Here is a 25,635-nt window from a genome sequence, read left to right on the forward strand (position 1 = left end):
AAGAAAATAAGCACAACCATGTTAGATGATGCACCTTGGCGAAGAGCATATTTTGCAGTCCTTAAAAGTGGATTCAGACACACTCTAGACCTTAAACAAGGCAATTTTGTAATGGAAAGACAATAAAGCGCTGATGCTGGCTGGCTGAAATAAAAGTCTGTGTGCATATAGCCCATTAAGGGTATCTTACAATTCTGAGAACTTTTAAATACAATGTGTACACAATTATTTGTATCTTTATTTCTCTTTTTCTTTTTAGTTAAATTAAATTGCAATTCCACACTCTATTTCTTGCCATTCTGAGTCAATATCTCACTCATAACCCAGGAAACAATTGTTGTGTTTAATAGACATCTAATAGGTTAAAACAAGGCTAAACTTGGGCTGTCAGTGAAAATCTAATAGACATTTAAGAACATCCCAAAACTAGACTAGTCGTCAAATAGATAGATTAGACAGACTTTATGTGTAGTCAGTCATTTCTGTTTATTTGATGACTAGTTTAGTTTTGAGCTATTCTTAGACGTCTATTAGATTTTCACTGACAGCCCAAATTTAGCCTTGTTTTAGCCAAGACCACTATGTTTAGACGACTATGTTTAGACAACTACTAGACATCTTTTAAAAACAAAAAATGCTTGTTGGAAATGCAGATTTTTTTCTTGGATATCTTAAAATTCTGGCTTTATTTGTTGTAATTGTGATAAAAAAAATTCCCATAGTTTGTGTTTTAAAACTCTGGGAACATAGAGTAGTGATATAAACTTTTTTGTCTCAGAATTGTCTCTTTATTTAACTCTTTATAAGTTATAAGGCAATTATGACATTTAAACTAAAAGATCTCTAAACCTTCAAAGGTAGTTTATGTGTGTGTGTGTGTTTCTAATCATATCATTAATCTACTGTACATTGGTGTTTTCCCCTATTTAGTGCTCCCTCACAGCTTTCTGTGCCTCTGGGTGTCTCAGGCAGGTTACAGGTGAGCTCTTGATTTTCCTGTCCTGCTCCCGTTGCATGAGCCGACCTCATAATGCAGTGGAGCTGAAAGCATAGATTATTAATAGAGCAGATACAGCCTGTGGTTTCAGGAGGAGAATAAAACAAACGTTGATGCTTGTCATTTAGAATTACACTGAGCCACTGAGCATTAAAGACGGCGGTTTTACAGACAGGTACTCAGTGATCCGGGTGAAGTGAAGATGTGTGGAAACCACATGTCATTATTATTATAGCTCTTTTTGCCTCATCTTTATTTGTCGGTATTATTCCTGTCAGGCACTGAAAAATCCAACCTATTTTCTTTTTTATTTGTCTTGAGTTTGCCAAAAGCAAACTTTAAAGTCTCATTTCATAATGAAAGAAGAGCAGGACGAGCCGGATGCATTGGAGGTCATCGGTTATCTGTTTTCCATCAGACTGCTTTCGGAAAAAAGCAAATATCACTGTCAGATAAAGAGAACGGCTGATGTGCTTGTCTCTCTGTTTCTTCCTTTCTATCCATCTTTCTGGATTTACTTTTAGGCGGCTCCATCCAGTCAGATGAATAGACATGTTTGATCATGAAGAGTTGCCCCTGGAGCAAGAAAAGCGTGAGGGGAAGAAAGAGAGAGGGAGAGCAAAAAGACCCTCACAGAGCTATTCACCAGTTTCTTCTAGCGCAAATGCAAATGAAAGGGTTCTTGTATCTGCTCAGTTCTATTTTAGGTGTGTGAAAAGCAGCATGCAGACACGCTCAGGGAGATACTCACTATACAGCCCAGGAAAGGAAAGCTGAATGGACAGGAAGTGTGTCTGAACTTGTATTTATCAGACTGTGGAGACCAAATGTCCCTACAAATATAGCAATACCAGTACTTTTTTAGGTCTCCATGTGGAAAATGGCTCATAAATTACACTGACAATAATCTGAAAACATACGTCAGAGGGAAGTTCCCATAAAGATTGCTTTACAAGTATGTGCACATGTGTTTTTGTGACATATCATGAAACAAATGGGTATAATGACATATTACACAGGATTTACAAGAAGATGAATTATGAGGACATTACTGATGTCCTCATTTTTCAAAAAGGTTATAAATCATACAGAATTATTATTACTTTTTTCAGAAAGTAAGCTGTATACAGTTTCCTGTGAGGGTTGGGTTTAGGAGGGGTAGGGCAATAGAAAACAAAACAATGGAATTTTATGGAATGTCCCCACAATTCACAAAAACAAATGTGTGTGTATTGCGAGAGTGTTTGTAGGATCTAAACATGCCAGAACTGCTTGACTAACACTAACAGAAGCTCTTATGAAACAACAGCAATAATATTAATCTCAAATCTCCCTCCACATGATTTGTTATGATGATGCTGTTTTATTCAACAGACGTGTCTTTTATAAACCAAAGCTTGAAGCATTTTTAAAAGTACATTTTGTATGCCCTGTCAATTCATTTGAGCGTCTTATGCAGGTTCTGGATGACATTACTCTCAAACACACTGATTTAAGTATGTAATTTAATGTGACTGATTTGTGCTAAAACATTTTATGCGAGCTACGTTACAGAAAGGATTTTCGAAAATCACACCCCCAAACCATTAACCTACATCACATATTATGTAACTTTGAACTGCTATTTGCTATGTGATAATGTTTTTAAATATTTCTGATAATTTTTTTGCATTATTACTCTAGTTTTAAGTGGTTTCGAAGCGATGAAGTGTGGAAAGCACATGGCATTTTTTTTACAGCTCTTTTTGCATCAACTTGTCGGTACTATTCCTGTCAGGCACTGAAAAGTCCAACCTATTTTTATTTTAGTTGTCTGAGTTAACCAAAAGCAAAATTTAAACTGCATTTTTCTACGTGAAAATGTTTTCGAATAATAATAATAATAATAATAATAATAATTTTGAATTAATTTTTTAAGCATTATCACTAAAATATTACATTACTATTAACATTAGTTTTAAGTGTCACATGATCCCTCACAAGTCATTCTAATACATTATTCATTTATTCCATTATCAAGGAGAAGCTCCGTTATCAAGGAGAAGCATAGTAATCAAGCTTTCTAGAAGGCTAGGAGATGTTTGCTACTTGGTCGGAGAAACAGAGAGGGTAAAGGCTTTGGAAAACCATTTTCTGACAGTAAACAAGTCAAAGTACTGTTTTTTGTCAGAGTGAGATTAAGTTTTATAATGTAAACATGCAACTTAAACCCAACCATACATCACCCTGAGGAATGTTGTTCAAGACCAAAACACCAGAAACCTGTGCTAAATAGAAATTATGTTTCAGATTAAATAATGATAATGGTTAAAGATGATAAAAGGTTTAAGATTATAGCTTGTCTGCCTGTAAAAACATGATCCCCCTGTGAATCCATGACACAATCAGTAACCTGAATTCTGAAATGATATCTCACAGAAAACAATTCCTTAAAACAATTTGAATAGTAGTTAATTACACATGAAATATATATATATATATATATATATATATATATATATATATATATATATATATATATATATATATATATATATATATATATATATATATATAATAAACTTTAACTTTTCCCAGAGGAAGTTGTTAAAGTTGTTGCAGTGATTGCATCAGTAGGTTATATTTGGTTCTTAATTTAACAGAGAAGTCAGATTGCAGGAAAGTATTTTAAAACTTCTGAAACTTTTAGAATTTCATCGAAAGGAATATTTGATCACAACAGCAAATCCTAGGATTAAAAAGTAATCTTTTAGGAATTACAAAATTTGTCTCAGGTAACCAAATTGGGTGTGAAATTGCACTATGTGGGCAGGACTTTGGATTAAAAGGTGACGATGATATTTTGGAAATAACTCTGGAGTAAATGCTTGCAGCTCTACTCAATACCTGGAGGAAAAAGAGTCTGAAAACGAGCTTTCTCTTTACTCCAGTACCCTCTTTGCAGAGCTGCGATTGACATTACGATCTGTGATGATTGGCCACCCATGCCTTGTCCTGACATTCTCTTCCCAGTGTTGTGCTGTTGTTATGGCGCTGTCCATGGTGCTGAAGAGAGACCTGCTGCTCATTTGATTTGAGTCTGAGCTCCAGACAGCTTCAACTGTCTGACATGTCTCTGAAACAACTCCAAGAAATGTTGTTCAGTGTAATCCCACTGCACTTTAGGAACCTTTTAGGTCTCACCTCTAAAGGTATGACACAATTTTTCTCTTTCCTTCTTTTTTTTTTTTTTTTAGCTGATTCTAGGAATGGATGATATTTTGTTTGCAATACACCAGTAAAAAAGTTTTGTGTGACAATTATACTGTAAATAAACCTAAAATCTGGAATCTATAGAGCTGGTTTGGTCGAGGTTGTAGAGTGCAATAAAAAAAAAAAAATAATATATATATATATATATATATATATATATATATATATATATATATATATATATATATATATATATATATATATATATATATATATATATATATATTGTACAGTATCATGTCTGTGACACTGTTTTGAATGTTAAACCTATATCCAAACAAAGAGATTTACTGCTTACTCCAGATTTCTTCATAACATCAGTTATTGTTTGACATGACATCTCGTTGTGACCAAACACAATATAACTCAGAAAGAGGAAACATACAATTTTATAGTGTTCTATACAGTAATAAAGTCTATTTTGTTTACCATTCGTTCATTAATTCATTTTCTTTTTGGCTCAGTCCTTTTATTATTCCTGTGTCACCACAGCGGAATGAACTGCCAACTTATCCAGCACGTGTTTTGCACAGTGTATGTCCTTCCATCTGCAACCTATTTCTGGGAAACATCCATACGCAGTCATTTACACTCATACACTATGGACAATTTAGCCAAAAAATTCACCTGTACCACATGTCTTTGGACTGTGGGGGAAACAGGAGCACCCGGAGGAAACCCACGCAAATGCAGGGAGAACATGCAAACTCCATACAGAAGGTGTGGCTCGACCCAGCGACCTTCTTGCTGTGAGGCAACAGCACTAATACTGCGCCACTGTGTCGCCCTTGTTTACCATTGCTTTATAGGCTTTTATTCTAAGGATGGGAGCAGTTTCAGAAACACTCAGACAAGCCTGTCTGGCGCCAACAACCATGCCACGTCCAAAGTTACTTAAATCACCTTTCTTTCCCATTCTGATGCTTGGATTGAACTGCAGCAGATCGTCTTGACCATGTCTACATGTCTAAATACCTTGAGTTGCTGCCATGTGATTGGCTGATTAGAAATTTGCGTTAACAAGCAGTTGGAGCAGGTGTACCTAATAAAGTGGCCAGTAAGTGTATTGCCACAATCATGTATCATCTTGATGGTTGATCAGTTTAAGCATTTCTGTTTTCTTTCTAATTCAATTCAAATACAATTTTTATTTATACCTCACATTTAAACACAACCATCGCTGATCAAATTGCTTCACAAAGTCAGAAAACAATTTAAATAAATAACATTTAAAAAAATACTTCATTGTATTAAAACCCAAAGTGAATGCCAAAGTATACAGATGTGTCTTAAGCATTGATTTAAAAAAAGACCAACACTTTGAGCACTTCTTATCTGAGTGAGCAAGCTGTTCAATAAATTTGGAAAAATACCAGAAAAAATTGCAATAAAGTTAAGCACAAATGGCCCACATACTTAGCAGATTCACAAATGCATGTTTGCAGAAATAACTATGTATCACTAGTGTGCTCAGGCATGTCTTGGAGAAAGGGTGAAGATAATCTTGCTGATTTGCTGTACTACCTAAGAGCTGTCAGCAGATTAATGTGTGAAATCTTTCCTATAGCGTGTTAATGGCAGGGCTTTGCTATGACGTCACATCTCGCTCAACGAGAGAGCAGGGATTTGTCCTTCTCCCTGGCTAAGCCTCATTACACACTCTCACATACGCAGACACCCCTGTCACGTCTCTCCAGTCTGCTGCTTATGCCTCTATATGTGTAAACTTACTACAAAATCCCTTTCTCCATAGCTTCCCACTGGCCTTTTCAAAGCCAGGCAAACAACCGCTGCGTATTTAAATTGTTACTTATTTTAATTTGATTTATTTAAAGCTATTATCTTTCCTGCCATATTTAAGTTTTTTTTACTTTGTTTTGTAAGCTTAGCTGTTTTTGCTGGTAATACTTTATTTTAACAACAACTTACTGGCATTTGTTTGCACACAGCTTTGTACCATCTCATTTTTACAAGGTGGGTCGCTAGCCCAACACTCAACCCCCACACTACCCACGGTGGCGCTACCCACTATGCGACCATGTCGTGTATATCAATTAAGAAAAATGTGTATATCAATTAAGAAAAGTGCCTCTGTCTGGTGCGCATCAGCATCACAAGCAAAATGACCACCTTGTGTCTTATGTATCAGCCAATCAGCGCAGTTGTCGAAGCAGAATTTGAAGTGCAACTCATCATTTTAAACAGAGACATGGTAAATCATAAAAAGGAATTAAAATTTTAGGTTCAGAGAACTTAAAATAATAATTAAAAGTGTTTTGCTGCCTAATAAGTAAGTTAAACACAACTGTTTAAGTTTTGATGCCAAAACTTGGTATTTTAAGTAATGTCAAGTTATATTAGATATCGTTAGTTATGACAACAGCAGCGTCACAATGGCGCAGTCGGTAGCATGATCGCCTCACAGCAATAAGGTCACTGGTTCGAGCCCATGCTGGGTTAGTTGGCATTTCTGTGTGGAGTTTACATGTTCTCCCAGTTCAGAGACATGTGGTATATGTAAATTGGCTAAGTTAAAATGGCTGTAGTGTATTTGTGTGAATGCAGGAGTGTATGGGTGTTTCTTAGTGTTGGCTTGCGGCTGGAAGGGCATCCGCTGCATAAAACATATGCTGGATAAGTTGGTTGTTCATTCCGTTATGTCGACCCCTGATTAATAAAGGGACAAAGCCGAAAAGAAAATGAATGAATGAATAAATGAATGACAACAGCAGGGTTTACAGTGCACCAATCATGTATCATGTTTTTTATTTTTTATTTTGGTACAGCATGATGTTCGGAAAGTACAACTGTTTTCACATGATATCCATTGAAATGGATAAAAAGTAACTATTAAAGGGTGCAAAATTAAAAAAATATATAATTTACTCTTATTTATTGGAGCCTGAAGAACTGTGAAAATATACTTTTACATTTTTCAGAAAATTGTAACATAATTCGGCTCTAAAGGGGTTACATATGCAGAGTATGCTAAAGGACTTTTAATTTGTCAGTAACCTGGGTCAAACACTTCCTGTGAACTGTATGACATTACAATATTGGCGTGATTAAGGTCTGTTTTCTTTAAAAATCAACAATCTTCACTGTCTGATTGATAAACGCTAAGTGGGTCTAAGATTGTGCAGGAGGCACTGCATTAAATTACATTTTTCCGCGCCTGTTTCTAATGGCGTTTCTGCGCTCGCCTGCTAATCCAGACGGGCACATGCATTTAAACGACTTTTCGTCTTGGTTTACACTTCAAGACTAAATGAATGCTGAAGTCTATTTAACTTATAACATTTTAATTATATTATGACATCGATGCTGTAAAAGGAACTGTAAAAAAAGGAAAAGTTTATCGGTATGGGAAGAAACACTAGCTCTGCATATAGCCTATTGTTTAGGGATTCTTCCCCCCCTCTTTCTAAACTTTTATTTAAAAATAATTGTTTTCAATTACATTTTGTTTTGACTGAAATATAAAGAAATGACTTTGACAAGTGTGAAATTTTGCTGCAAATTGCATTATCATAGATGCCCTACGGAAATTGTATTATCATTGCAAGCTTTCACTCTTTAACTCATCTCTTTCCCTCTCTTTGAGGTGTGCATGTGTGTGTGTTGAGAGGGTGTATGTGTGTTGAGAGGGTGTATGTGTGAAGAGGGAGTCATGTTCTGTCATCATTGTGGCAGGGATATGAAATGTCAGTGCAAGGCTGTTGGAAATATCTCCCCCACAGTCACAACACACAAACACACACACACACACACACAGCTGAGCTCTCCGCTGCTTCACTCACTCACACACATACGCACAGATCAGAGCATGTGAAACAGCCATTTACATCGTAGTGATCCAGCAGGAAGCGCTGCTCTTACACGCTCGTGTGCTAATGGGCCAGTGCGAGGATGACAGCTGCCTGTTCATTACTGCCAGTCTCTAAATATGCAATGCAAAATCCTTCCAGTTCATTTATGAACCACGTATGAAAGACCAATGCAGTCATTTTCAATGGCTGAATGTTTTGGAAATGTGATCTTGACACTATTCAGAGGTGCTTGTGTAGTGTAAATTGGTACTTGAAATGTTACCAAATTTTTGATTAAGGCCTGAATCCATTTCTATATACATGTATGTTTTTTTACTCCTATTTCTTCCCTTTGGCCCTTGAAACAGAGTGTGAAAGTGCTTCAAATTTAGCCCTAAGAAATGGGACAACACAACAATATCCGCACACGTTAATATATACAGCTGAAGTCAGAATTATTAGCCCCCTTTTGAATTTTTTTTTCTTTTTGAAATATTTTCCAAATTACGTTTAACAGAGCAAGGAATTTTTCATAGTATGTCTGATCATATTTTTTTCTTCTGGAGAAAGGTTTATTAGTTTTATTTTGGCTAGAATAAAAGCAGTGTTTAATTAAAAAAAAAAAAGTAAGGTCAACATTATTAGCCCCAGTAAGCTATTTTTTCCATAGTCTACAGAACAAACCGTCATTATACAATAACTTGCCTAATTACCACAATCTGCCTAATTAACCTAATTAAGCCTTTAAATGTCACTTTAAGCTGTATAGAAGTGTCTTGAAAAATAGCTAGTTAAATATTATTTACTGAAATGTGTTGATAAAATCTCTCTGTTAAACAGAAATTGGAGAAAAAAATAATCAACAGTTGGGCTGATGATTCAGGGGGGTTAATAATTCTGACTTCAACTATATGTTGCAGTAGTTCTTCCAGTTGCATGGCTTACAGCTTTTTTTGTATTTATCTTCATGATATAATTGACACCTAAGTTTTCTGGTGGATCAATTTATGGTAAATATTTTTGGAACTTTTCTTTGTTTTCAGTATGAGTGTCTATGTTTCCTCAGGATTCAAACAGAATAGGACTGGTGGATAATGTAGCAATAAACATGTAATTGTATTGTGTATTTATAAAGGGGTGCCCAAATGTTTTCGTACAAAGGGCCAAAAACCCAACTTAATTGAGGCCAGTGGGCCAAAGGTAAATACAGTTGCCATGGATAATTTCCTCATTTATTTATTAATATTGCTTTATATTAACTAATACAGCTTTTGTTTAAAAATAAAAAAATAAATATAGAAAAAAATCTCATTTATAACAGAATGGAGTTACACTAGTTGTGCCTTGATTTGCTCGCCGATGTCTTCTGCATATTCCTCTATCCATCAAGTGACATTACTTACAGTTTTAAAAATCAGATTCATTTACAAACATTTAATTGAATTATTTCATTTCAGTTTGCTTTTTTTGTAGCTCAGCAGCAAAAACAAACAAACAAACAAAACAAAAAAGCCACGTTAAATCAGAAATGATGATCTCTTATGACGGCATTCGCCCCAACCATCTCCAACATTTTCACTCTCTTATCACATGGGATGGTGGGTCAAGTCAAAGGTTACATTGGGCCAACTTTGGCCCGCAGGCCCTACTTTGGGCATCTCTAATTTAAACAATTGCCATATTTATGTATGTAAACACAACAAAACAACATTAATGTCATACCAGACACTGTAAAGATTATTCCCAGATGTTTCTGACAGGGTATGCGAGTGTCATTGAGTGATAGATTTGAAAATATGCTGTGAGACTATTAACCTTTTACTTCACGTACGAGTGGACGCAGCCATTGGAATCTGTTTGGCTTGATACTTCCGGTTTCATTCACCTCCATTGATTTTGACATTAAAAATTACTCTATATACTGCTTGATGTTGCAAACTGATATTTTCTTAGAACATTATTCAACTTTGTATGTATAGTCATGAGCACATTTGGTTGTAGAGCAAGTAGTTTGACCGTTTTCTCCCATAGGCAACTGAATTGGAAGTTCAAAAACAATTGTAAAAATTGGCGCACTTACACACCGCATAATAATGTCAATACAGTAGTTGTCGGAATTTAAAAAAAAATAAAAACAAACTTTTTTTTTTACCATCAAAAAACATGAATGTCGATATTAATGTATTAAAACATATGCTTGTTGTTATAAAAAAAAAAAAGAATAATGCCAGAAAATACATTTGTGCATTTCTTTAATCAGATTAATAGGATATATCCATTCAAAACAGACACTCACCCAGCACTTTAGGTTCTCATCAGATCCTCTGATCAATCAAAATCTATCTAGAACCTGAAGCATCATATCTCCTAGACATTTAAAGGGGATAGTTCACCCAAAACCGAAGATTCTGTGATCATTTACTCACCCTTCACTTGTTCCAAACCTTTCAGACTTTCTTTCTTCTGTTGAGCACAAAGGAAGATTTTTGGAAGAAAGCTGGACCATTGACTTTCATAGTATTTCTATAGTATTATGGGAGTCAATGGTTACAGGTTTTCAGCTTCTTCTTTTTTTTCCTCAACAGCGGAAAGGAAATCAAAAAAGTTTGAACCCACATCAGGGTGAGCAAATTTTCATTACTCGAACTATCCCTTTAAGCTGAATCTGAAATCAGTCACTTTTTCACACTGACTGTTTTCTGTTTGGTGAATTCCACATGCACTGCATAAGGGAAAATAATTCAGACAGTATACAGTGAATACACTTTCCATTGGGGTAAATAAAGTATAGTTTGATGTTAGTGCCACACAGACCACTTATGCAGAATGCTATAATATAATGCAATAACAAACGCTGGCTATTTTTTTAAGGGGAAAGAACTGCTTGTATTGCCCAGCCTTGTCATCTTGTTTAAAAAAAAATGACGTCAACACACCAAAACATAAGACACCTCAGGTCACCTTTCACCAATATATTCATTATCACAAGTGTCATTTGACCAAGTTTGGTGTTTTCACCATTACAAAATGTTATCTTTTAAAAACAGATTACCAAAGTATGCAGTGTTTGCAAATACAGATAAGTCTCCCTGCTCAATTACATTTCCATTATTTTCACTCTGCTAAGGATAAACCGACTGACTGATCCAAGGATTCAGTCGGCTGTATGAGGATCAGACTGACTCACATATAAGCTACCCGCTTATCCAAAATACAGGCAAGGAATCCATATTTATTTGCAACACTTCTCTGAAGTGTAATTCAGCTGAAAAATCGGCCCATGAGTCATATGTCAGTGAGCATTTGGCTTGCCGTCAGAAAGCATCCTGTTCGGGTTTCTCAAGTTTCGTCTTGTGTCTGGAGAGTATGTGTGATGATTCGTAACGAACGAATCAGATCACAGCACTTGATTGTCTTGTGTGAAGACATTCACTCATCGGATGTGAACACAGCTGAGTAACTAGTACTGAATGTTCCTGTTTTTTCCATCAGCCATATGCTCGTCTGCCAAACCTCTGATGTCATTAATAGTAACCTGCAGGGACAGTACTTACTGTAATGCCTCTGGATATATAAGACTTGCATTTGTGCCGGTCAATACTTGCTTAAAATAAATAGGCGGAAGAAAGAAAAAACGATGTAATGCACTGTATACTGTAATGTATGTACAGTGTGATGTAATTACATGCAGTTAAGTATAACGTACAATGTGTACACTATAATTCATTTTATCACAATATTATACTAAAGGTGAACACATTATAGTTTAGGACACCTAAATTACTAAGATGAACCAATCATTTAAATTAGACCTGGAAATTTTTATTAAATTGAAGCTCAATGTGTTCGTTAAATCATGATGCTGTAGACTTTACACAAACCTGAACTCTGCACAATTATGTGTGTGTATTACAATGGAAACCTGACTATGAAAAACAATAAACAATTCTTGGTATTTGCTCATTTTCTTTTAACCCATTTCTGCTTAAGGGTGGATTGATAAGTCTATATAAGAATATACACTTGAAGTCAGAATTATTAGCCCTCCTCTTAAATGTTATACTTTTATTTTTTTTTCTGAATTTCTATTTAATGAAGAGATTTTTTTTTTTTTTTTTTTGTCAGGACAGCTAAACATAGTTATTTTAATAACTATATTAACCATAAAAACTGATTTATTTTATCTTTGCAATGGTGACTGTACATAATATTTTACTAGTTATTTTTCAAGATTTTAGTATTCATGCAGCTTAAAGCGATGATAAATTGGCTTAAGGATTAGCTAGGTTAATTAGCAAGGTTAATGAATTGAATTGGACTTTTGAAGTGGGGTAATAATATTGATCTTAAAATGGTTTACATAAAAAAATGATTTTATTCTAGCCAAAATAAAACAAGACTTTCTCCAGAAAAAAAATTATTTCGTACATTTATTTTCTTTTTGGCTTAGTCCCTTTTTTAATCACAGTGAAATAAACCACCAACTTATCCAGCATACATTTTACACAGCGGATGCTTTTCCAGCTGCAACCCAACACTGGGAATCAACCATACACTCCTGCATTCACACTCATACACTACAGCGAATTTAGCGAATTCAAATCACCTTTACCGCATGCCTTTAAACTGTGGGAGAAACTGGAGCATACGGAGGAAACCCACCTCAACACGGGCAGAAAATGCAAACTCCACACAGAAACAACAACTGACACAGCCAGTACTCAAACCAGTGACCTTCTTGCTGTGAGGCGATCGTGCTACCCACTGCGTCACCGTGACACCCAGAAAAATTAAATACTATAGAAAATACTATAAAAACTTATTTGCTCTGTTAAACAGCATTTGAAAAAAAATATTTGATACTTTTATATAATTTTTATTTCAGAAAAAAAGAACTCATACTATGCATAATTGTGAGATTTGAACATATTAGTTACCTCACATATTTTACATAACACATGATTACTATTAACTAATTACTTATTTGAACATGTTGACTATCTGTTAGTACATTTAAAGCAAGTAATTGCATTTCTCTGCATGTTCTTGAATTCTTAACACAGACTTTGACCTAGATTACTTAGAGACCAAACTAATACAACAACTACATAAGTAATCAGTAATAACTAGCTTATTTGAGGAAAAATAGAGTAACCAAACACTCGAAACAATATTATTTTCGGTAACATTTTATTTTTGATGGTTCGTTTGAGTATTAGCAGACTGTCTGCTTAATATCTGTTGATACTGCTCCTTCAACAGACATTTAACTGACTATAAGGAACTTTGCAAGTACATGTCAACTTACACTAACCCAAACCTAACAGTCTACTTATAATCTAATGAGATTTAGTTGGCATGTAGATGCAATGTAACTTACAGTAAATTCAACAAACAGACCGTCAAAATAAAGTGACCTTATTTTCTTGTAAAAATATATATACTTTCAAATAAAGTGCTGTTTGGCTAACTAACTGATTACGAAACATTAACACTTTCTTAAAAGAAAAAGAAAAATATAGTGTTTTTGTATAATCTTTAAATAGCCTTTTCAGTATTATTAGTTATTAATCCACCAGACGTACAGTGAATTAATGGATAAATGAAGGCTTGAATGAATGAATGAATGAATGAATGAATGAATGAATGAATGAATGAATGAGGCATTTAACATATTTGATGTTGTATGACAGGGTTTTGACATCTAATTCCTGAGAGGGGCAGTACATGACTCTCTATAAGAGGGTATCATATATAGTAAGACCATTTTCATCCTGCAATCAAACTAAATAAGCAACATAATGAACCCAGATGTTGATGTAGAGAAGAACAAAGAAATGGACTGTGAAGGAAAAGAGGGAAAGTTCAAGTGGTTCAAAGAATGAGCTCGTTTCTCTGTGTTATTGGTAATAAACCTTTTTATTGTATCATTTCCCTGCTTGTTGCATCATCAAACAAGAAGTGTCTGTAAACTTTAGCTTCAGAGTGCTGGGAAAACGTGCCTCTGTAGTTACAGATTCGGAATAAATTAATAGAAGCACAGTCGATATAAGGAGCCAGGCCGTTTTTTCACATTTGAATAGGAGATACTGCAATGATTTATGATGACACTAGATTTTAGTCAATTGCTGATTAAATAATAAAAATAAATTAAAATTATTATTTAAAATAAATAGCATTTTAAAATTGCATTATATTATTTATTATTATTTATTTTATTTACTTTTATTATTTATTTTGTTTATTTTCTTTTTTTTTCTCCTACACTACCTGACAAAAGTCTTGTCATCGATCCCAGTTGTAGGAGCAACAAATAATAACTTGACTTCTAGTTATCATTTAGAAAAGTGGCAGAAGGTGGATTTTTCAGATAAATCATCTGTTAAACTGCATCTCAATCATCATAAATACTGCAGAAGACCTATTGGAACCTGTATGGACCCAAAATTATCATAGAAATCAGTCAAGTTTGGTGAAGGAAAAATTATGGTTTGAGGTTACAATTAGTATGGGGCGTACAATAATATCTTCAGAGAGGATGGCAACATCAACAGCCTAGGGTACTCATACTTCAGCTCCACATCAAAATTAAAGGAAAAAATTAAGGAGGAGGCATTGAAGATGAATCCAAAGATTTTTGAATGCTTTCTTTGCCATTCCAGATGACGTTATTAAAAAGTTATTTGAGTCATTACAGAAATCAAGGCATGATCCTATTTTATTTTGGTAAAATAAGCGTAATCTCGAGGCCTTTATAAAAGTAATTAATCAAGAAATTATTTGTTGTTTCTAAAACTTGGATAGGCGACAAGACTTTTGTCAGGTAGTGTAGTACATCAGGCAGATTTTGTCTTTGTAATTAATATTTCTCACATTTTGTCTGATATTACATATTATTTATTATTTGTTTTTGAAATGTTATCTTTGCAGTTTTGGAGATTTCAGTCTTTCCACAAATCTGTCAAAGAAGTTTTTTTAGTCTGTTTGATAGAAAGCAGTTTTTCAAAATGGCCTGACAAGGCTTTGGTGAAACTCATCATCAGTTCAGTCAGTGTTTTTAATGTTATTCCCTTTACTTTTAACAGAGCGAATATGAGCGATATTAAAATGAAAGGAGATGGTCTTATCATTTTCTTTCCGGCTCTTTACATATCACATATTTTCCATTTAACTTTTTAGGAACTCCCAATCCTCATCCTTTAACTTGCTTGTGTCAGGAAAAGTGTTCTTTTAGTGGTTTCATTTATGAAGTAAAAATATTTTTTCCCCATTATCATGAATATGTATGAGAGAAGAAATTATACATTCCCACTGAGTCTATATTTGTGTTGCTGCTAAATCTAAGCAACTAAGCACAAATCTTATGCAAGCTTGCAAACATAGTGAACATTTGCCTAATGAATATTCAAAAGGGGGAAATCTTCTTTATTCATGTACTTTATTCTTGTCTCTGTCCCTTGTAGTTTGAATTTATTGCATGCACTGTTCTATTGATTTAATTAAGTTATTCCATTTTGGATGTTGTCAATTTTACGATTTAGTAACTTTATTAGGAACATTTTTTGAAGTTGATTTGCAAGATTAGATGTTTATATGTGGGTCAAAACAGCGCTTAAATTTGTTCTGTTTCCTTTGCATATACAATGACTTTTGTAAATGTGATTCAATATGGACACCAAATTGACATATGTTAATGCAATTGAATCTGGTCTTCTCCACACGAATCAGTTTAAATTTGAAAATTGATTTTTTTTTTCATTTTGGCCTTCTTTCACCCTGATTAAAACGATTTTTTAATTAAGTGAATACTACGAAAAACAATTCATTTCTGTAATTAAATGAGCTATTTCAGGCAAGAATAAAACAAGACTACATTCAAGCTTGTAAATTAGACCTGTTTTAATGGTTTACATTTACAATGATTCTTTGGGTAACTATCCAAGTAATACAATTAAGTAAAGCTTACTTAAGTTTCTGAAAGGAGAGGTTTCTATTCTTATAAGTTAGGTTTTTCACTTGCCATGAGGCCTGCTCTATGAAATGGTTGACCATATTTTACCTGTTTTAAATAATGACTGTTAAAGTAATTTAAAGAATGACTGTTTGTAATAATGGTTTACACACACAGCATTGTTGATTTACAAAAACATCAAGCAAACATAATCCTGTTACACTACTACACTTACTTTTGGTTTTATTGTAAAATTAAATAAAGAAAACGTGTTAATCAGAAATATTTTATGACGTACTTTAAAAAATAAAGATGATTTACTATTCAAAAATGTTTTATATTGTATATGTTTTATATTTTTTTATATTGGTCTTATACTTTATATTTTTCAAATTTTCGTAGTGTATTTATTAATTCTGGTACTTTTATCATAACCCGACATATCAACCATTTGGCAGAGGTTGATATTTATAAATTATGGGATGTGTTGAATAAAATGCATTGTGTTAACGAGAGACATTAGCAGGGCTGGAGTGAGACTTCTTTTCAGCTCTGGAGTTTCAAGCCTAGACCGGCCCACCTCAGTGCATGACTGACTATATTAAAATAACGTCATTTCCAATTCAGTTTCTAATGACACTATCACGTCTTTTTTTAAGAAAACAGCTGCTTTAGAAATTTAAATGTTTTTTTTTTCATAAATATTAGAGCATTAAAGGGTAGCTAAATATCCAACACTATTCTTTAAAACATCACAATGTCCTTTCCTGCAATATCTGAATATATACAGTATTCTGTGCAAAATTCTTTATAGATATCCAGTCCTTTGTAACGGTGGTCACACAAAAAATAAAAATAAAATATGTACACCTATATAAGTAATCTAAACAGTATTATATGTTTTAACACAAAAAAAAAAATAAATAAATAAATAAATAAATAATAAAAAAAACTCGAAAAAAAAAAAAATGAACTCGGGTCAGCAGCCTCTAAATCGAACATACTATTGGACCACAATAGCACTGTTATGCTGGTGCACTTGGAATAAAAAATAAGTATTGCAGTGTTATCTGCAAGCCTCTTAACCACCGTATTACTTTCTGTTGATGGCTCAATCTTTTTCCTCCCCTTTTTGGATTTCTGATCAAGTTATGTCAAGTTTATTAATTTAGCTCAACTGATTTTGATCATTGAGCAGGTGTAATTCATTCATTTATTTATTCATTCATTCATTCATTCATTCATTGTCTTGTCGGCTTTGTCCCTTTATTAATCCGGGGTCGCCACAGCGGAATGAACCGCCAACTTATCCAGCACATTTTTACGCAGCAGATGCCCTTTCAGCCGCAACCCATCTCTGGGAAAGCAGGTCTAATATTCATTAATATTAATTATTAGAATTCTTATATTCACTAAGATGCTGCTGTTTGGAGCTGAATGATAGTTACACCATAATTAACCTGCAGACTGCATTTTGCTCAAGGAGCTGCAATAAAATAAATAAAAAAGAGCGTACCTGTGGCAAAAAAAAAAAAATTATAAAAAGAGTGAGGCTATGGTCAAATATATAAATAAATGAAAAAAGTGTGACTGCTGAGAGTGCAAGCAGCTAGGGACACCGGCCTTCGCAGCCAAAAAACGGACTGGCCCACTGGGAATTCTCCCGGTTCTCCCGATTAGCCAAGCCGGGCCTGGACATTAGGCATGTAAAGAAATGCAATCCAATTTTTATTTTCTTGTGGGGCAGTTAAAGGGTTAATGTGGACGAGAAACTTTCTGAATATGATTGAAAGCTCTAGTGTAGTCATTCACTTGTTGGTGAAAGAATTATGTAAAATGACATCCAAAATGCAAATCTTCACACAGGAATGAAAATAAATGGGACAAGGTTCATGCATCTTAATTGGCTAGTGTGGTAAAGCAAAGGCTACTGTAGGTCTCAGTTTATATTAAGTGGCATTACCTAATATGTACTTGCACTAAAATGAATTCATTAATTTATTTTCCTTTGGCTTAGTCCCTTGTTTATTAGGGGTCGCCACAGTGGAATGAACTGCCAACAATTCCGGTATATGTTTTATGCAGTGGATACCCTTCCAGCTGCAACCCGGTACTGGTAAACACCCATAAACTCTCTCATTCACACACTCACACACTATAGCCAATCTTGTTTACCTAATTCAATTATAAACTGAAGGAAACCCACACAAACATGGGGGGAACAAAAATGCCAACTGAGCCACCGTGTCACCAAATAAAATGAATAATCTTAATGAACAATAAAATATAATTATTGTGTAAATGCATGTTATTATATTGTACTTAGCATGATTAAATACCTCCACGTAATTACATCTGTAATTAACTTTTTGTAATTACACCTCACTGTTGATCCTTGCTCAACCCATCTTTAAAATCTTAAACTCATACCAACAAACCTTACCCTAACCATACCTGTATCCCACCTCAACACCACAAGAAGTTTTCTGCAATACATTATGAACACATCTAGTACATTGCATATATTTATTTTTTATGCAAGTACATACTAGTTAAGGCCACTTATTATAAAGTGAGACCAAAAGCTAATTTTAGAATGGAATGTGCCTTTTGTATTTTATGAATTCAGATTGGTTGCTTTAAATCTCTAAATAGAAACAAGACCTTTGCTTTTTGGATGATGTGTTGAATTACAATGCAGAATCTAAATAGGCTGCACAATGCTGAACTGACCGGAATCGTAGCTGATGCGTTATAAGTAAAGAGCAAGGAAGGGTTGTTCATGCAGAGCTGTCCTCAGTGGTTTTCCCTCTCATTCACACCCTGTCTTGTGTGGCCCTTAATTTAGCCCTCATTAATATCACATCAGCTCTTGTGAATTCTCAATGTGGCCACCCAATTTCATCAAAAAGTGGCGGATGTGTGATCGTTAATAGCACAACATTGTCTCCTTAAGTAAATACATTGATGCTCTTGACAGGAATTACATTCTAATAGCACACATTAGCACAGGGAGTGTGAGTCAGGCCCCAGGGGCCCTGCCCAATGGGATTGAAGGACCTTATTAGTGAGGTAAAATCTCTCAGATGGCTGACCAACCCAAGGTCCTGACCCAGATCAGTCAGAGCAGATCCCACAAGAACATTTCTTTCTTTCCAACAGCAAGGGAGAGAAATGTAAAGAGAAGCTAGAAGAGGGGAACTGGAGAGCACGAGGCCTCTTTTAGTGTGCTCAAGAAATTCTTCCTATTCATGAGCAGATGAAGCAGTACTCCAGCTCTTAAGTGTACTGTAGATGAAGGAGAATTTATATCCCTTTAGAATGGTAGTTTTATAAAATACACGATGTTCAAACATGACTCACATTAGACTTTGTGCATTGGACCTGTTGATTCAGACATGCTGGTTCACCACAGGGCCAGATGACTTAATAAAATCCATCACCTTTGAACTCAAAGCGATGCAAAAGTCTTTGCAAGTATGTGTGGCCATGCTTGCTCTGTTTAATCCCTTTAAATTAGCCTTTGACCGTGACCAATATTGTTGAAGGACATGAAAGATTACAGATATGCCTTGATGAAGTCTCTGGATCAATAAAAATTCTTGGCCTCCAGACATGTGTTCATTTAAGGGTATGACAGGTCATTTTAGTGTGCTTGAAGAAAAGTCCAGCTATGATAAACTAAAGAAGTAGATCCAGACCGTAAATTAAAGTTTTTTTTACCTCTTAATTTCCTTTTTACCCGTTAATACCCTTTTAAAAAGGGTTTTTACTAGTGGTTTTCAAACTGGTGTCACGAACCCTCAGGGGACCACAAGGGGGTGCTAGAATGTCCCTGAATTGAAAGAAATTGTACAAAATTCTAAATCAAATGCTGTCATAACAAGAAAATATTGTTTTAAAATTATATTTAAATATCAGTGGGCCAATATTAGATTACTGACAGAGAAAGTTTTTAAAACATTTGGCAGATGTTTATCCAAAGCAACATACATTGCAATGCATTTTAGTTGTATTTAAGGTGTAAACCCATGACCTTGAGATTGCTAGTCCCTTAAGACCAATTCAGCTGGAGGAACATTTGTTTACAAAACAAAGTAATTGAAAAGTGTGAAGTCTTTGGGAGTAAATGTCTTTGAAAATAACATTGAAGTGTGCTTTCAGCATCTAGCTGTTAAGGGGGAATCACACATCTAATTAATATTGGAGTTCAATTTATGAGAACTTAGTGAGTCACAAAGCAGAACGAAGCCTAGAGCGAAAATCGCTAGACTGGAAAATGGTGCTGGAAATAAGGACATTACAAATAGTGCCGTAAAGCAGGATATACTGTAGTCAGTCCTTGAAAGATCTGATGAGAGTCTTTTAGCTGAAGAAGTTGTGTATACGTTTCGTTGAGCATGCATAAAACACAAACTCCATATTCTCCAGTGTTGCTGATTGCTCTCTGTCTATTTCTTTCCTCTCCAGTTCTTTGGTTGCTTGGAGACCTGGAGGAATTCTGGGATGTAGAATGTGGATCCTCTTCATCCTTGTCCATCTCACAATGGATCTGTCTCTGTGTGCACCACCAGGCCAGGGGCTCACCCTCAAACTACTGCCCAGATCAGTGCCCCGCCAGCAGCTGCATCCTTTGTCCACTCTGACTGGCCAGCACTTGAGGACTCTGGGGGTCTTGCATCGTGTTCTTCCCCCTCCCCTGCCATCAGTAGGCAACCACGGGGAGCAGGGAGGCAACAAACTGTTAGGGCGGAAAAGCCGCCGGTCAATTCAGAAACGGCAACTTTGTACGAAGTGCGAATTGACCCCCTCCGACAAAGGGAAGTCGGTAACTTTAGCAGAGGGGAGTAAATCTGATGTAAATCAGCATTTATCTCGCTCACGGAGGCAGCTGAAAGGGGACAGCTATGACTCCCTGGAGGGGAGGACCACCACAGTGGCGGGATTTATTGACTGGGGTCCTACAGGGGCTGACGAGGGGATTGAGGAGGAGGCAAAGGTGACCCCGAATGCCACCGTTACCTCTTTAGCTCCCTCCACCACCACAGTTACCATAACTAGCACTACCACACGCAGCCCCCAAAGGACGTATGCGGTAATTACAACCGCGCATCCTAAGAGGCACAGCACCACACAGCCAAGCAACTCCAGAGTGACTGCCAAACCACCGAAACCTTTTGGGGACACACCAGGTAGGGCATAAATCTGAAACACTTTTTTCCATGTTCCTTTTCTTATGTAAAGGGTGTAAAGCTTGCTCACATCAAAAACTTAAACCAAGGCAGGGTTTGATTCTGATGATGTGATTCATAATCCTTTCCCTCCATAGTGGGAGTTTCAAAGAGGTGGTTGGGTTTGATTCTGAAGGTGTCACCCCTACAATACACCTTAATCCTCCTAATTGCTTCATAGTGGGAGCTTTGAAGAGGTGAAGGATGTACAGCATTGGGCCAAAAAAAGGGGAATGTAGTTTTGTGTCATCTTGCATCACAAATTATTCATGCGCAAATAGTCATGGGAAATAGAATCATCCATCAGTTGTACCTTTCCAATTCCTACCTTCTAAAGGGCCCTTGAAGTGGCCAGATTTGAGCACTTTAATTTGGATTGATCATTTAATACGGCAGCTATGATTGTCCCATATTGAACACTAATTTGCTTCAATACTAACATTTCATTTATTATAAGCACTCTATTCAGCCGTACCATCTGATGCTCTAAACGTTCCTAGGATGGATTTTGATTGGCTGTCATGTTCATTCTGGGTGTCACCTAATTCAATAGATTTTTAAATGTCTTTGTTGTTACAGCCTTTGTAAGTTCGCATTAAGATACTTCATCAGCTTATGTTTGATCATGTATTTCAAATTCTGCAAGTTCTAAGGTGGTGAAATGCACAGAGATATTTTCAGGGGCCGTTGAGGCAGTTTAAGGTTATTCGTGAACATGGCACAGAGGTCTTCGGGTCTTAAACCACAATGCAGTGCATCAAAAACACTGTGTGGGTTGTTTGGAAAAACCGAGGGTGGGAAATACTCACGAAGCTGTAATTGGCACACAACTGCCTAGCATTTTACAGCAAAGAAGGTGGTTAAATTGTCAAAGGGCCAACAGCGTGCATCTAGCTAGCTTTTTTGGTCAAAAATATTGGCTTACTCTTAAAAATCTTCTGTGAAAAACATCAGCTGCTGTGTAAATATGAAAAGAAGCCAGCAAATATGGAATGACATAGCACAGTGTATTGGTCTCAAAAGTTTGGTTTATATGATGTTATGGAAAAGTGGTGATGAATAGAGCTCTGCCGTTTTGAAAGTTTTGAAAGTGGTGTTATTTCAGAGAGCTTTTCAAGAAGGCCTGTAAAAACAAAGAAGAGATGGCAATACATTATTTGCTTTATTTCAGTTTCAATGTGAATCGAGAAAAACAAATTAATAATAAATAAGAATGACATGTAATCCACCTGTTCTACTGCACCTAAACTGCTCTGAGCTAGGAACGAATGATGATTCTTTGCGTGGGTGTCGGTTGCTCTAACAAGGAGGCTTAAGACCATGGCCTCTAACGTCTGTCACTACAGCACCTTTAGAGGTCAGTGGAGTGATGTTTAGCTGCACTTCGCTAGCTGGCCTTTGTTACACTCACCCCCCTTTCCCTCACTCCCATCTCAGATAAAACCCCCACATGTAACCCTTGGGTCCCACTGCACCCAACCCAGTCTGAGCTGGAATCGAACCAGCGATTCTTTGTATAGGAGTCGGTTGCTCTAACAGAAGGCTAAAGACCATGGCCTCAAGAGTCTGTAGCTAAAGCACCTTTTGAGGTCAGAAGGGTGAGGTTTACCCGCATAGCACTTCACTAGCTGGCCTCTGTTACATACCGTACATATTGTGTGTACATTTTATAAAATATATTTTAAATAAACCATACAGTTAAAATGTTAATTTTATTTTAATTCTTTCTGACAGTTTTTGGTTTCTAGTTCATGGATTTGGTGATCCATAAAATGCAAGCCGATGGCTATCAGCCCTTTGAAAGTTAAGAAAAAAAAAACATATACAGGAGAAACTAAATGATGGGCGCTGTTTATATTTTGAGGATTTATGAAAACAAAAATTTTTGTTTATACAAGACTGAACATTATTATGAACGTAATAACATTAACTCTGCAGATTCTCCCAATTGATCTTATCCCATATCATAATACATAAACAAATTGTCAGGTTGATGGGTATTAATTTAGTTTTGCCTGTATATATGATTTGATTCTCAACGTTAGGCCTGTCAAATATCTATTTTTCCTTCTACGGTATATTAGACCAAAGTATAATGCGATAAGTGATATTACTGTCATTTTATGCCACTGATTTTATAATGCCAGAATAACAATATAATAGCATCATAATGCAAGTACACCCTTTCAAAGAACATAATGTTTCATTCTTAAGAATATATCCTTTTATTTTATATATAATATATAATTAATTGTACTTATTTTAACAATTTAATAATTAGGCATCAGAATCAGAATGTAAAAACGTAACATCTTAAACAAATAAATAATAATAATAATAATAAATGTTAACACAAATCTGCAGAAACTAGAAAAAAGTACCAGATCTATTTTAATTTGTTAGAAACTCACATGAAAATAAGTAATTTATAGTAAATACTATAGTGTTTTTTAAGCATACTGACACTGACACCTCTGACAGAGTTAAAATGTTGCTTATTTTTGTTTGTTTTTTTGTGTGTGTGTGTACGGGCGATATATATTGCATCACCAAAATGACTGAGGTCATGGTCATGTGTTATGCAATAAGTCGCTATATTAATTATTGTGACAGGCCTACTCAACGTACTAAAACTTTTTTTGAATCACCATCGCTTCAGCTAAGAAACCAGCAAATCTCTGTTTGAGTGAACTGTCCCCAAATGCATAGCAACGATCACACCTTGTCTGCTAAGTAAACACTGTAATCCTTATATGCTGTATCTTTTTGTTTTTCTCTAAAGCTTTCACAATGTGATGCTCCCTTTGAAGCCTGAAAGTGGCTTTTGTTAGCAAAAATGTTGCCTATTTAGCCATTAAATGACTGGGTACAGAAGCTTCATGATGGTTTTATTACGCCTCTACTGTCACATTTATCATCTTTGGCTCAGTTGCATAATCTAGGCTGGATATCATGTTGGTGTTTGACAGAGTAGCCTACATATGGCAAGCTTAGTGTCTGTCAGTTGTGTTTGTGTATCCTGCCGAGATTATTCTATTCTCTGTCCTAGAAGGATGATGACTGACATTAGCTCTCATGTTTGCCATTAGGCTGCAATCTGTGCTGTGTGCTTGGTTTTGCATAGTATTAGGCTAGTCATCCACTCAATGCAAACTCCTCTGGGCAGAGCAACTATTGTGCTCTACAAATCTGTGGGAAAAAAAGGGGGAATGTCTTGACACTCTCTACAAACTGGCTTGACACTATCTGTGTACGCCATGCATTGAGATCTGTTATAGCTTGCAAAGTTTAACGCACAATTAAGTTTCCACAAGAGCCTGGTTCAGCGGCAGACATAATAAAAGACAGATAGCATGACCCCTAAAACCGACACGTTGATGATTTGCAGAAAAGAAGATGTTTTAATCCTCTAAGTCTACACTACGGATCTGCAGCACTGTGAAGTTATTAATCTTCAAGTTTTTGCACATTAGCATGTCATAGATTACATTAGCTGCGAAGGATATTAACAATAAAGACTCCCATAAAATTAGATTCATGGTGAGTAATATATGAGCGAGAGCAATTTTACGAGTCCCCTGAATGGAAACATACATACGTCCATGCATGTCGAATTATGGTTCAGCACAAAGGTCAAACTCCAATCAAATGTCACGGCCTCATTAACTGTGGGAATGATTAGCAGAATGAAGTCAATCTGGAGTGACGACAGCAGCGTCACTGCATCTAAAGGCCAGTGCAAGGTTTCCCTTAATCTCTAAAGTGCTGGTCTAATAATCCTCTCTGCCTTTTCCCTTCTTCATTGCTTCTGATCTTTAGAAAGGCTACGCAAAAGATCAATCGACTCAAACTGACAGTAGTCCACAGCCACACAGTCTAACAGCTGTAGAGGAGAATTGTAGGTTAGCATTAAATCTGAGTACCATACTGTGTGTGTGTGTGTGTGTGTGTGTGTGTGTGTGTGTGTGTGTGTATATATATATATATATATATATATATATATATATATATATATATATACTGTATACACTTTTACATATACATATATACTGTATACACTTTTTCTAAAGGGTTAGTTCACCCAAAAATGTCAACATTTTTAAAATGACATTTAAAATGTCAACATTTAAGCCCCATTCACAGGCCCGTCCGTAGCCAGCCTGGTTAAAGGGGTGGTTCTTTTTTTCTCAAAAAGTGGACCTTTTTGCAGTTATACGCCTCAGTTTTTATTTAACTATAAGATTTAAATACTGCATTTTAGTGACTTTTAGTAACTTTTTTAGCTTTTAGTTGTACTTTTTTGCTTTGGTGACGGATTAGCACCTTTTGCTGTGAAGTGACACCTGATGGCTGAGGACTCCGCTTGCCATTAAAGCCTTTGTCGGACAGTTTTTA

General features: G+C 35.6%; 1 protein-coding gene and 1 long non-coding RNA gene across 2 annotated transcripts in view; one reads left to right on the forward strand and one right to left on the reverse strand.

Annotated features, from left to right (window-relative positions):
* LOC141375626 (uncharacterized) overlaps positions 1-25,635 on the reverse strand; it is a 382,930-nt gene that overhangs the window by 55,181 nt on the left and 302,114 nt on the right. The window lies entirely within an intron of this gene.
* Positions 1-25,635, forward strand: part of ajap1 (adherens junctions associated protein 1) — an 86,882-nt gene that overhangs the window by 20,575 nt on the left and 40,672 nt on the right. Inside the window, exon 2 of the mRNA XM_005166950.6 lies at positions 20,480-21,201. Coding sequence (XP_005167007.1) covers positions 20,480-21,201 — 722 coding nt within the window. The remainder of the gene's footprint in view (positions 1-20,479; positions 21,202-25,635) is intronic.

Source organism: Danio rerio, chromosome 8 (genome assembly GCF_049306965.1).
Source record: "Danio rerio strain Tuebingen ecotype United States chromosome 8, GRCz12tu, whole genome shotgun sequence".
Classification (NCBI taxonomy): Eukaryota; Metazoa; Chordata; class Actinopteri; order Cypriniformes; family Danionidae; genus Danio; species Danio rerio.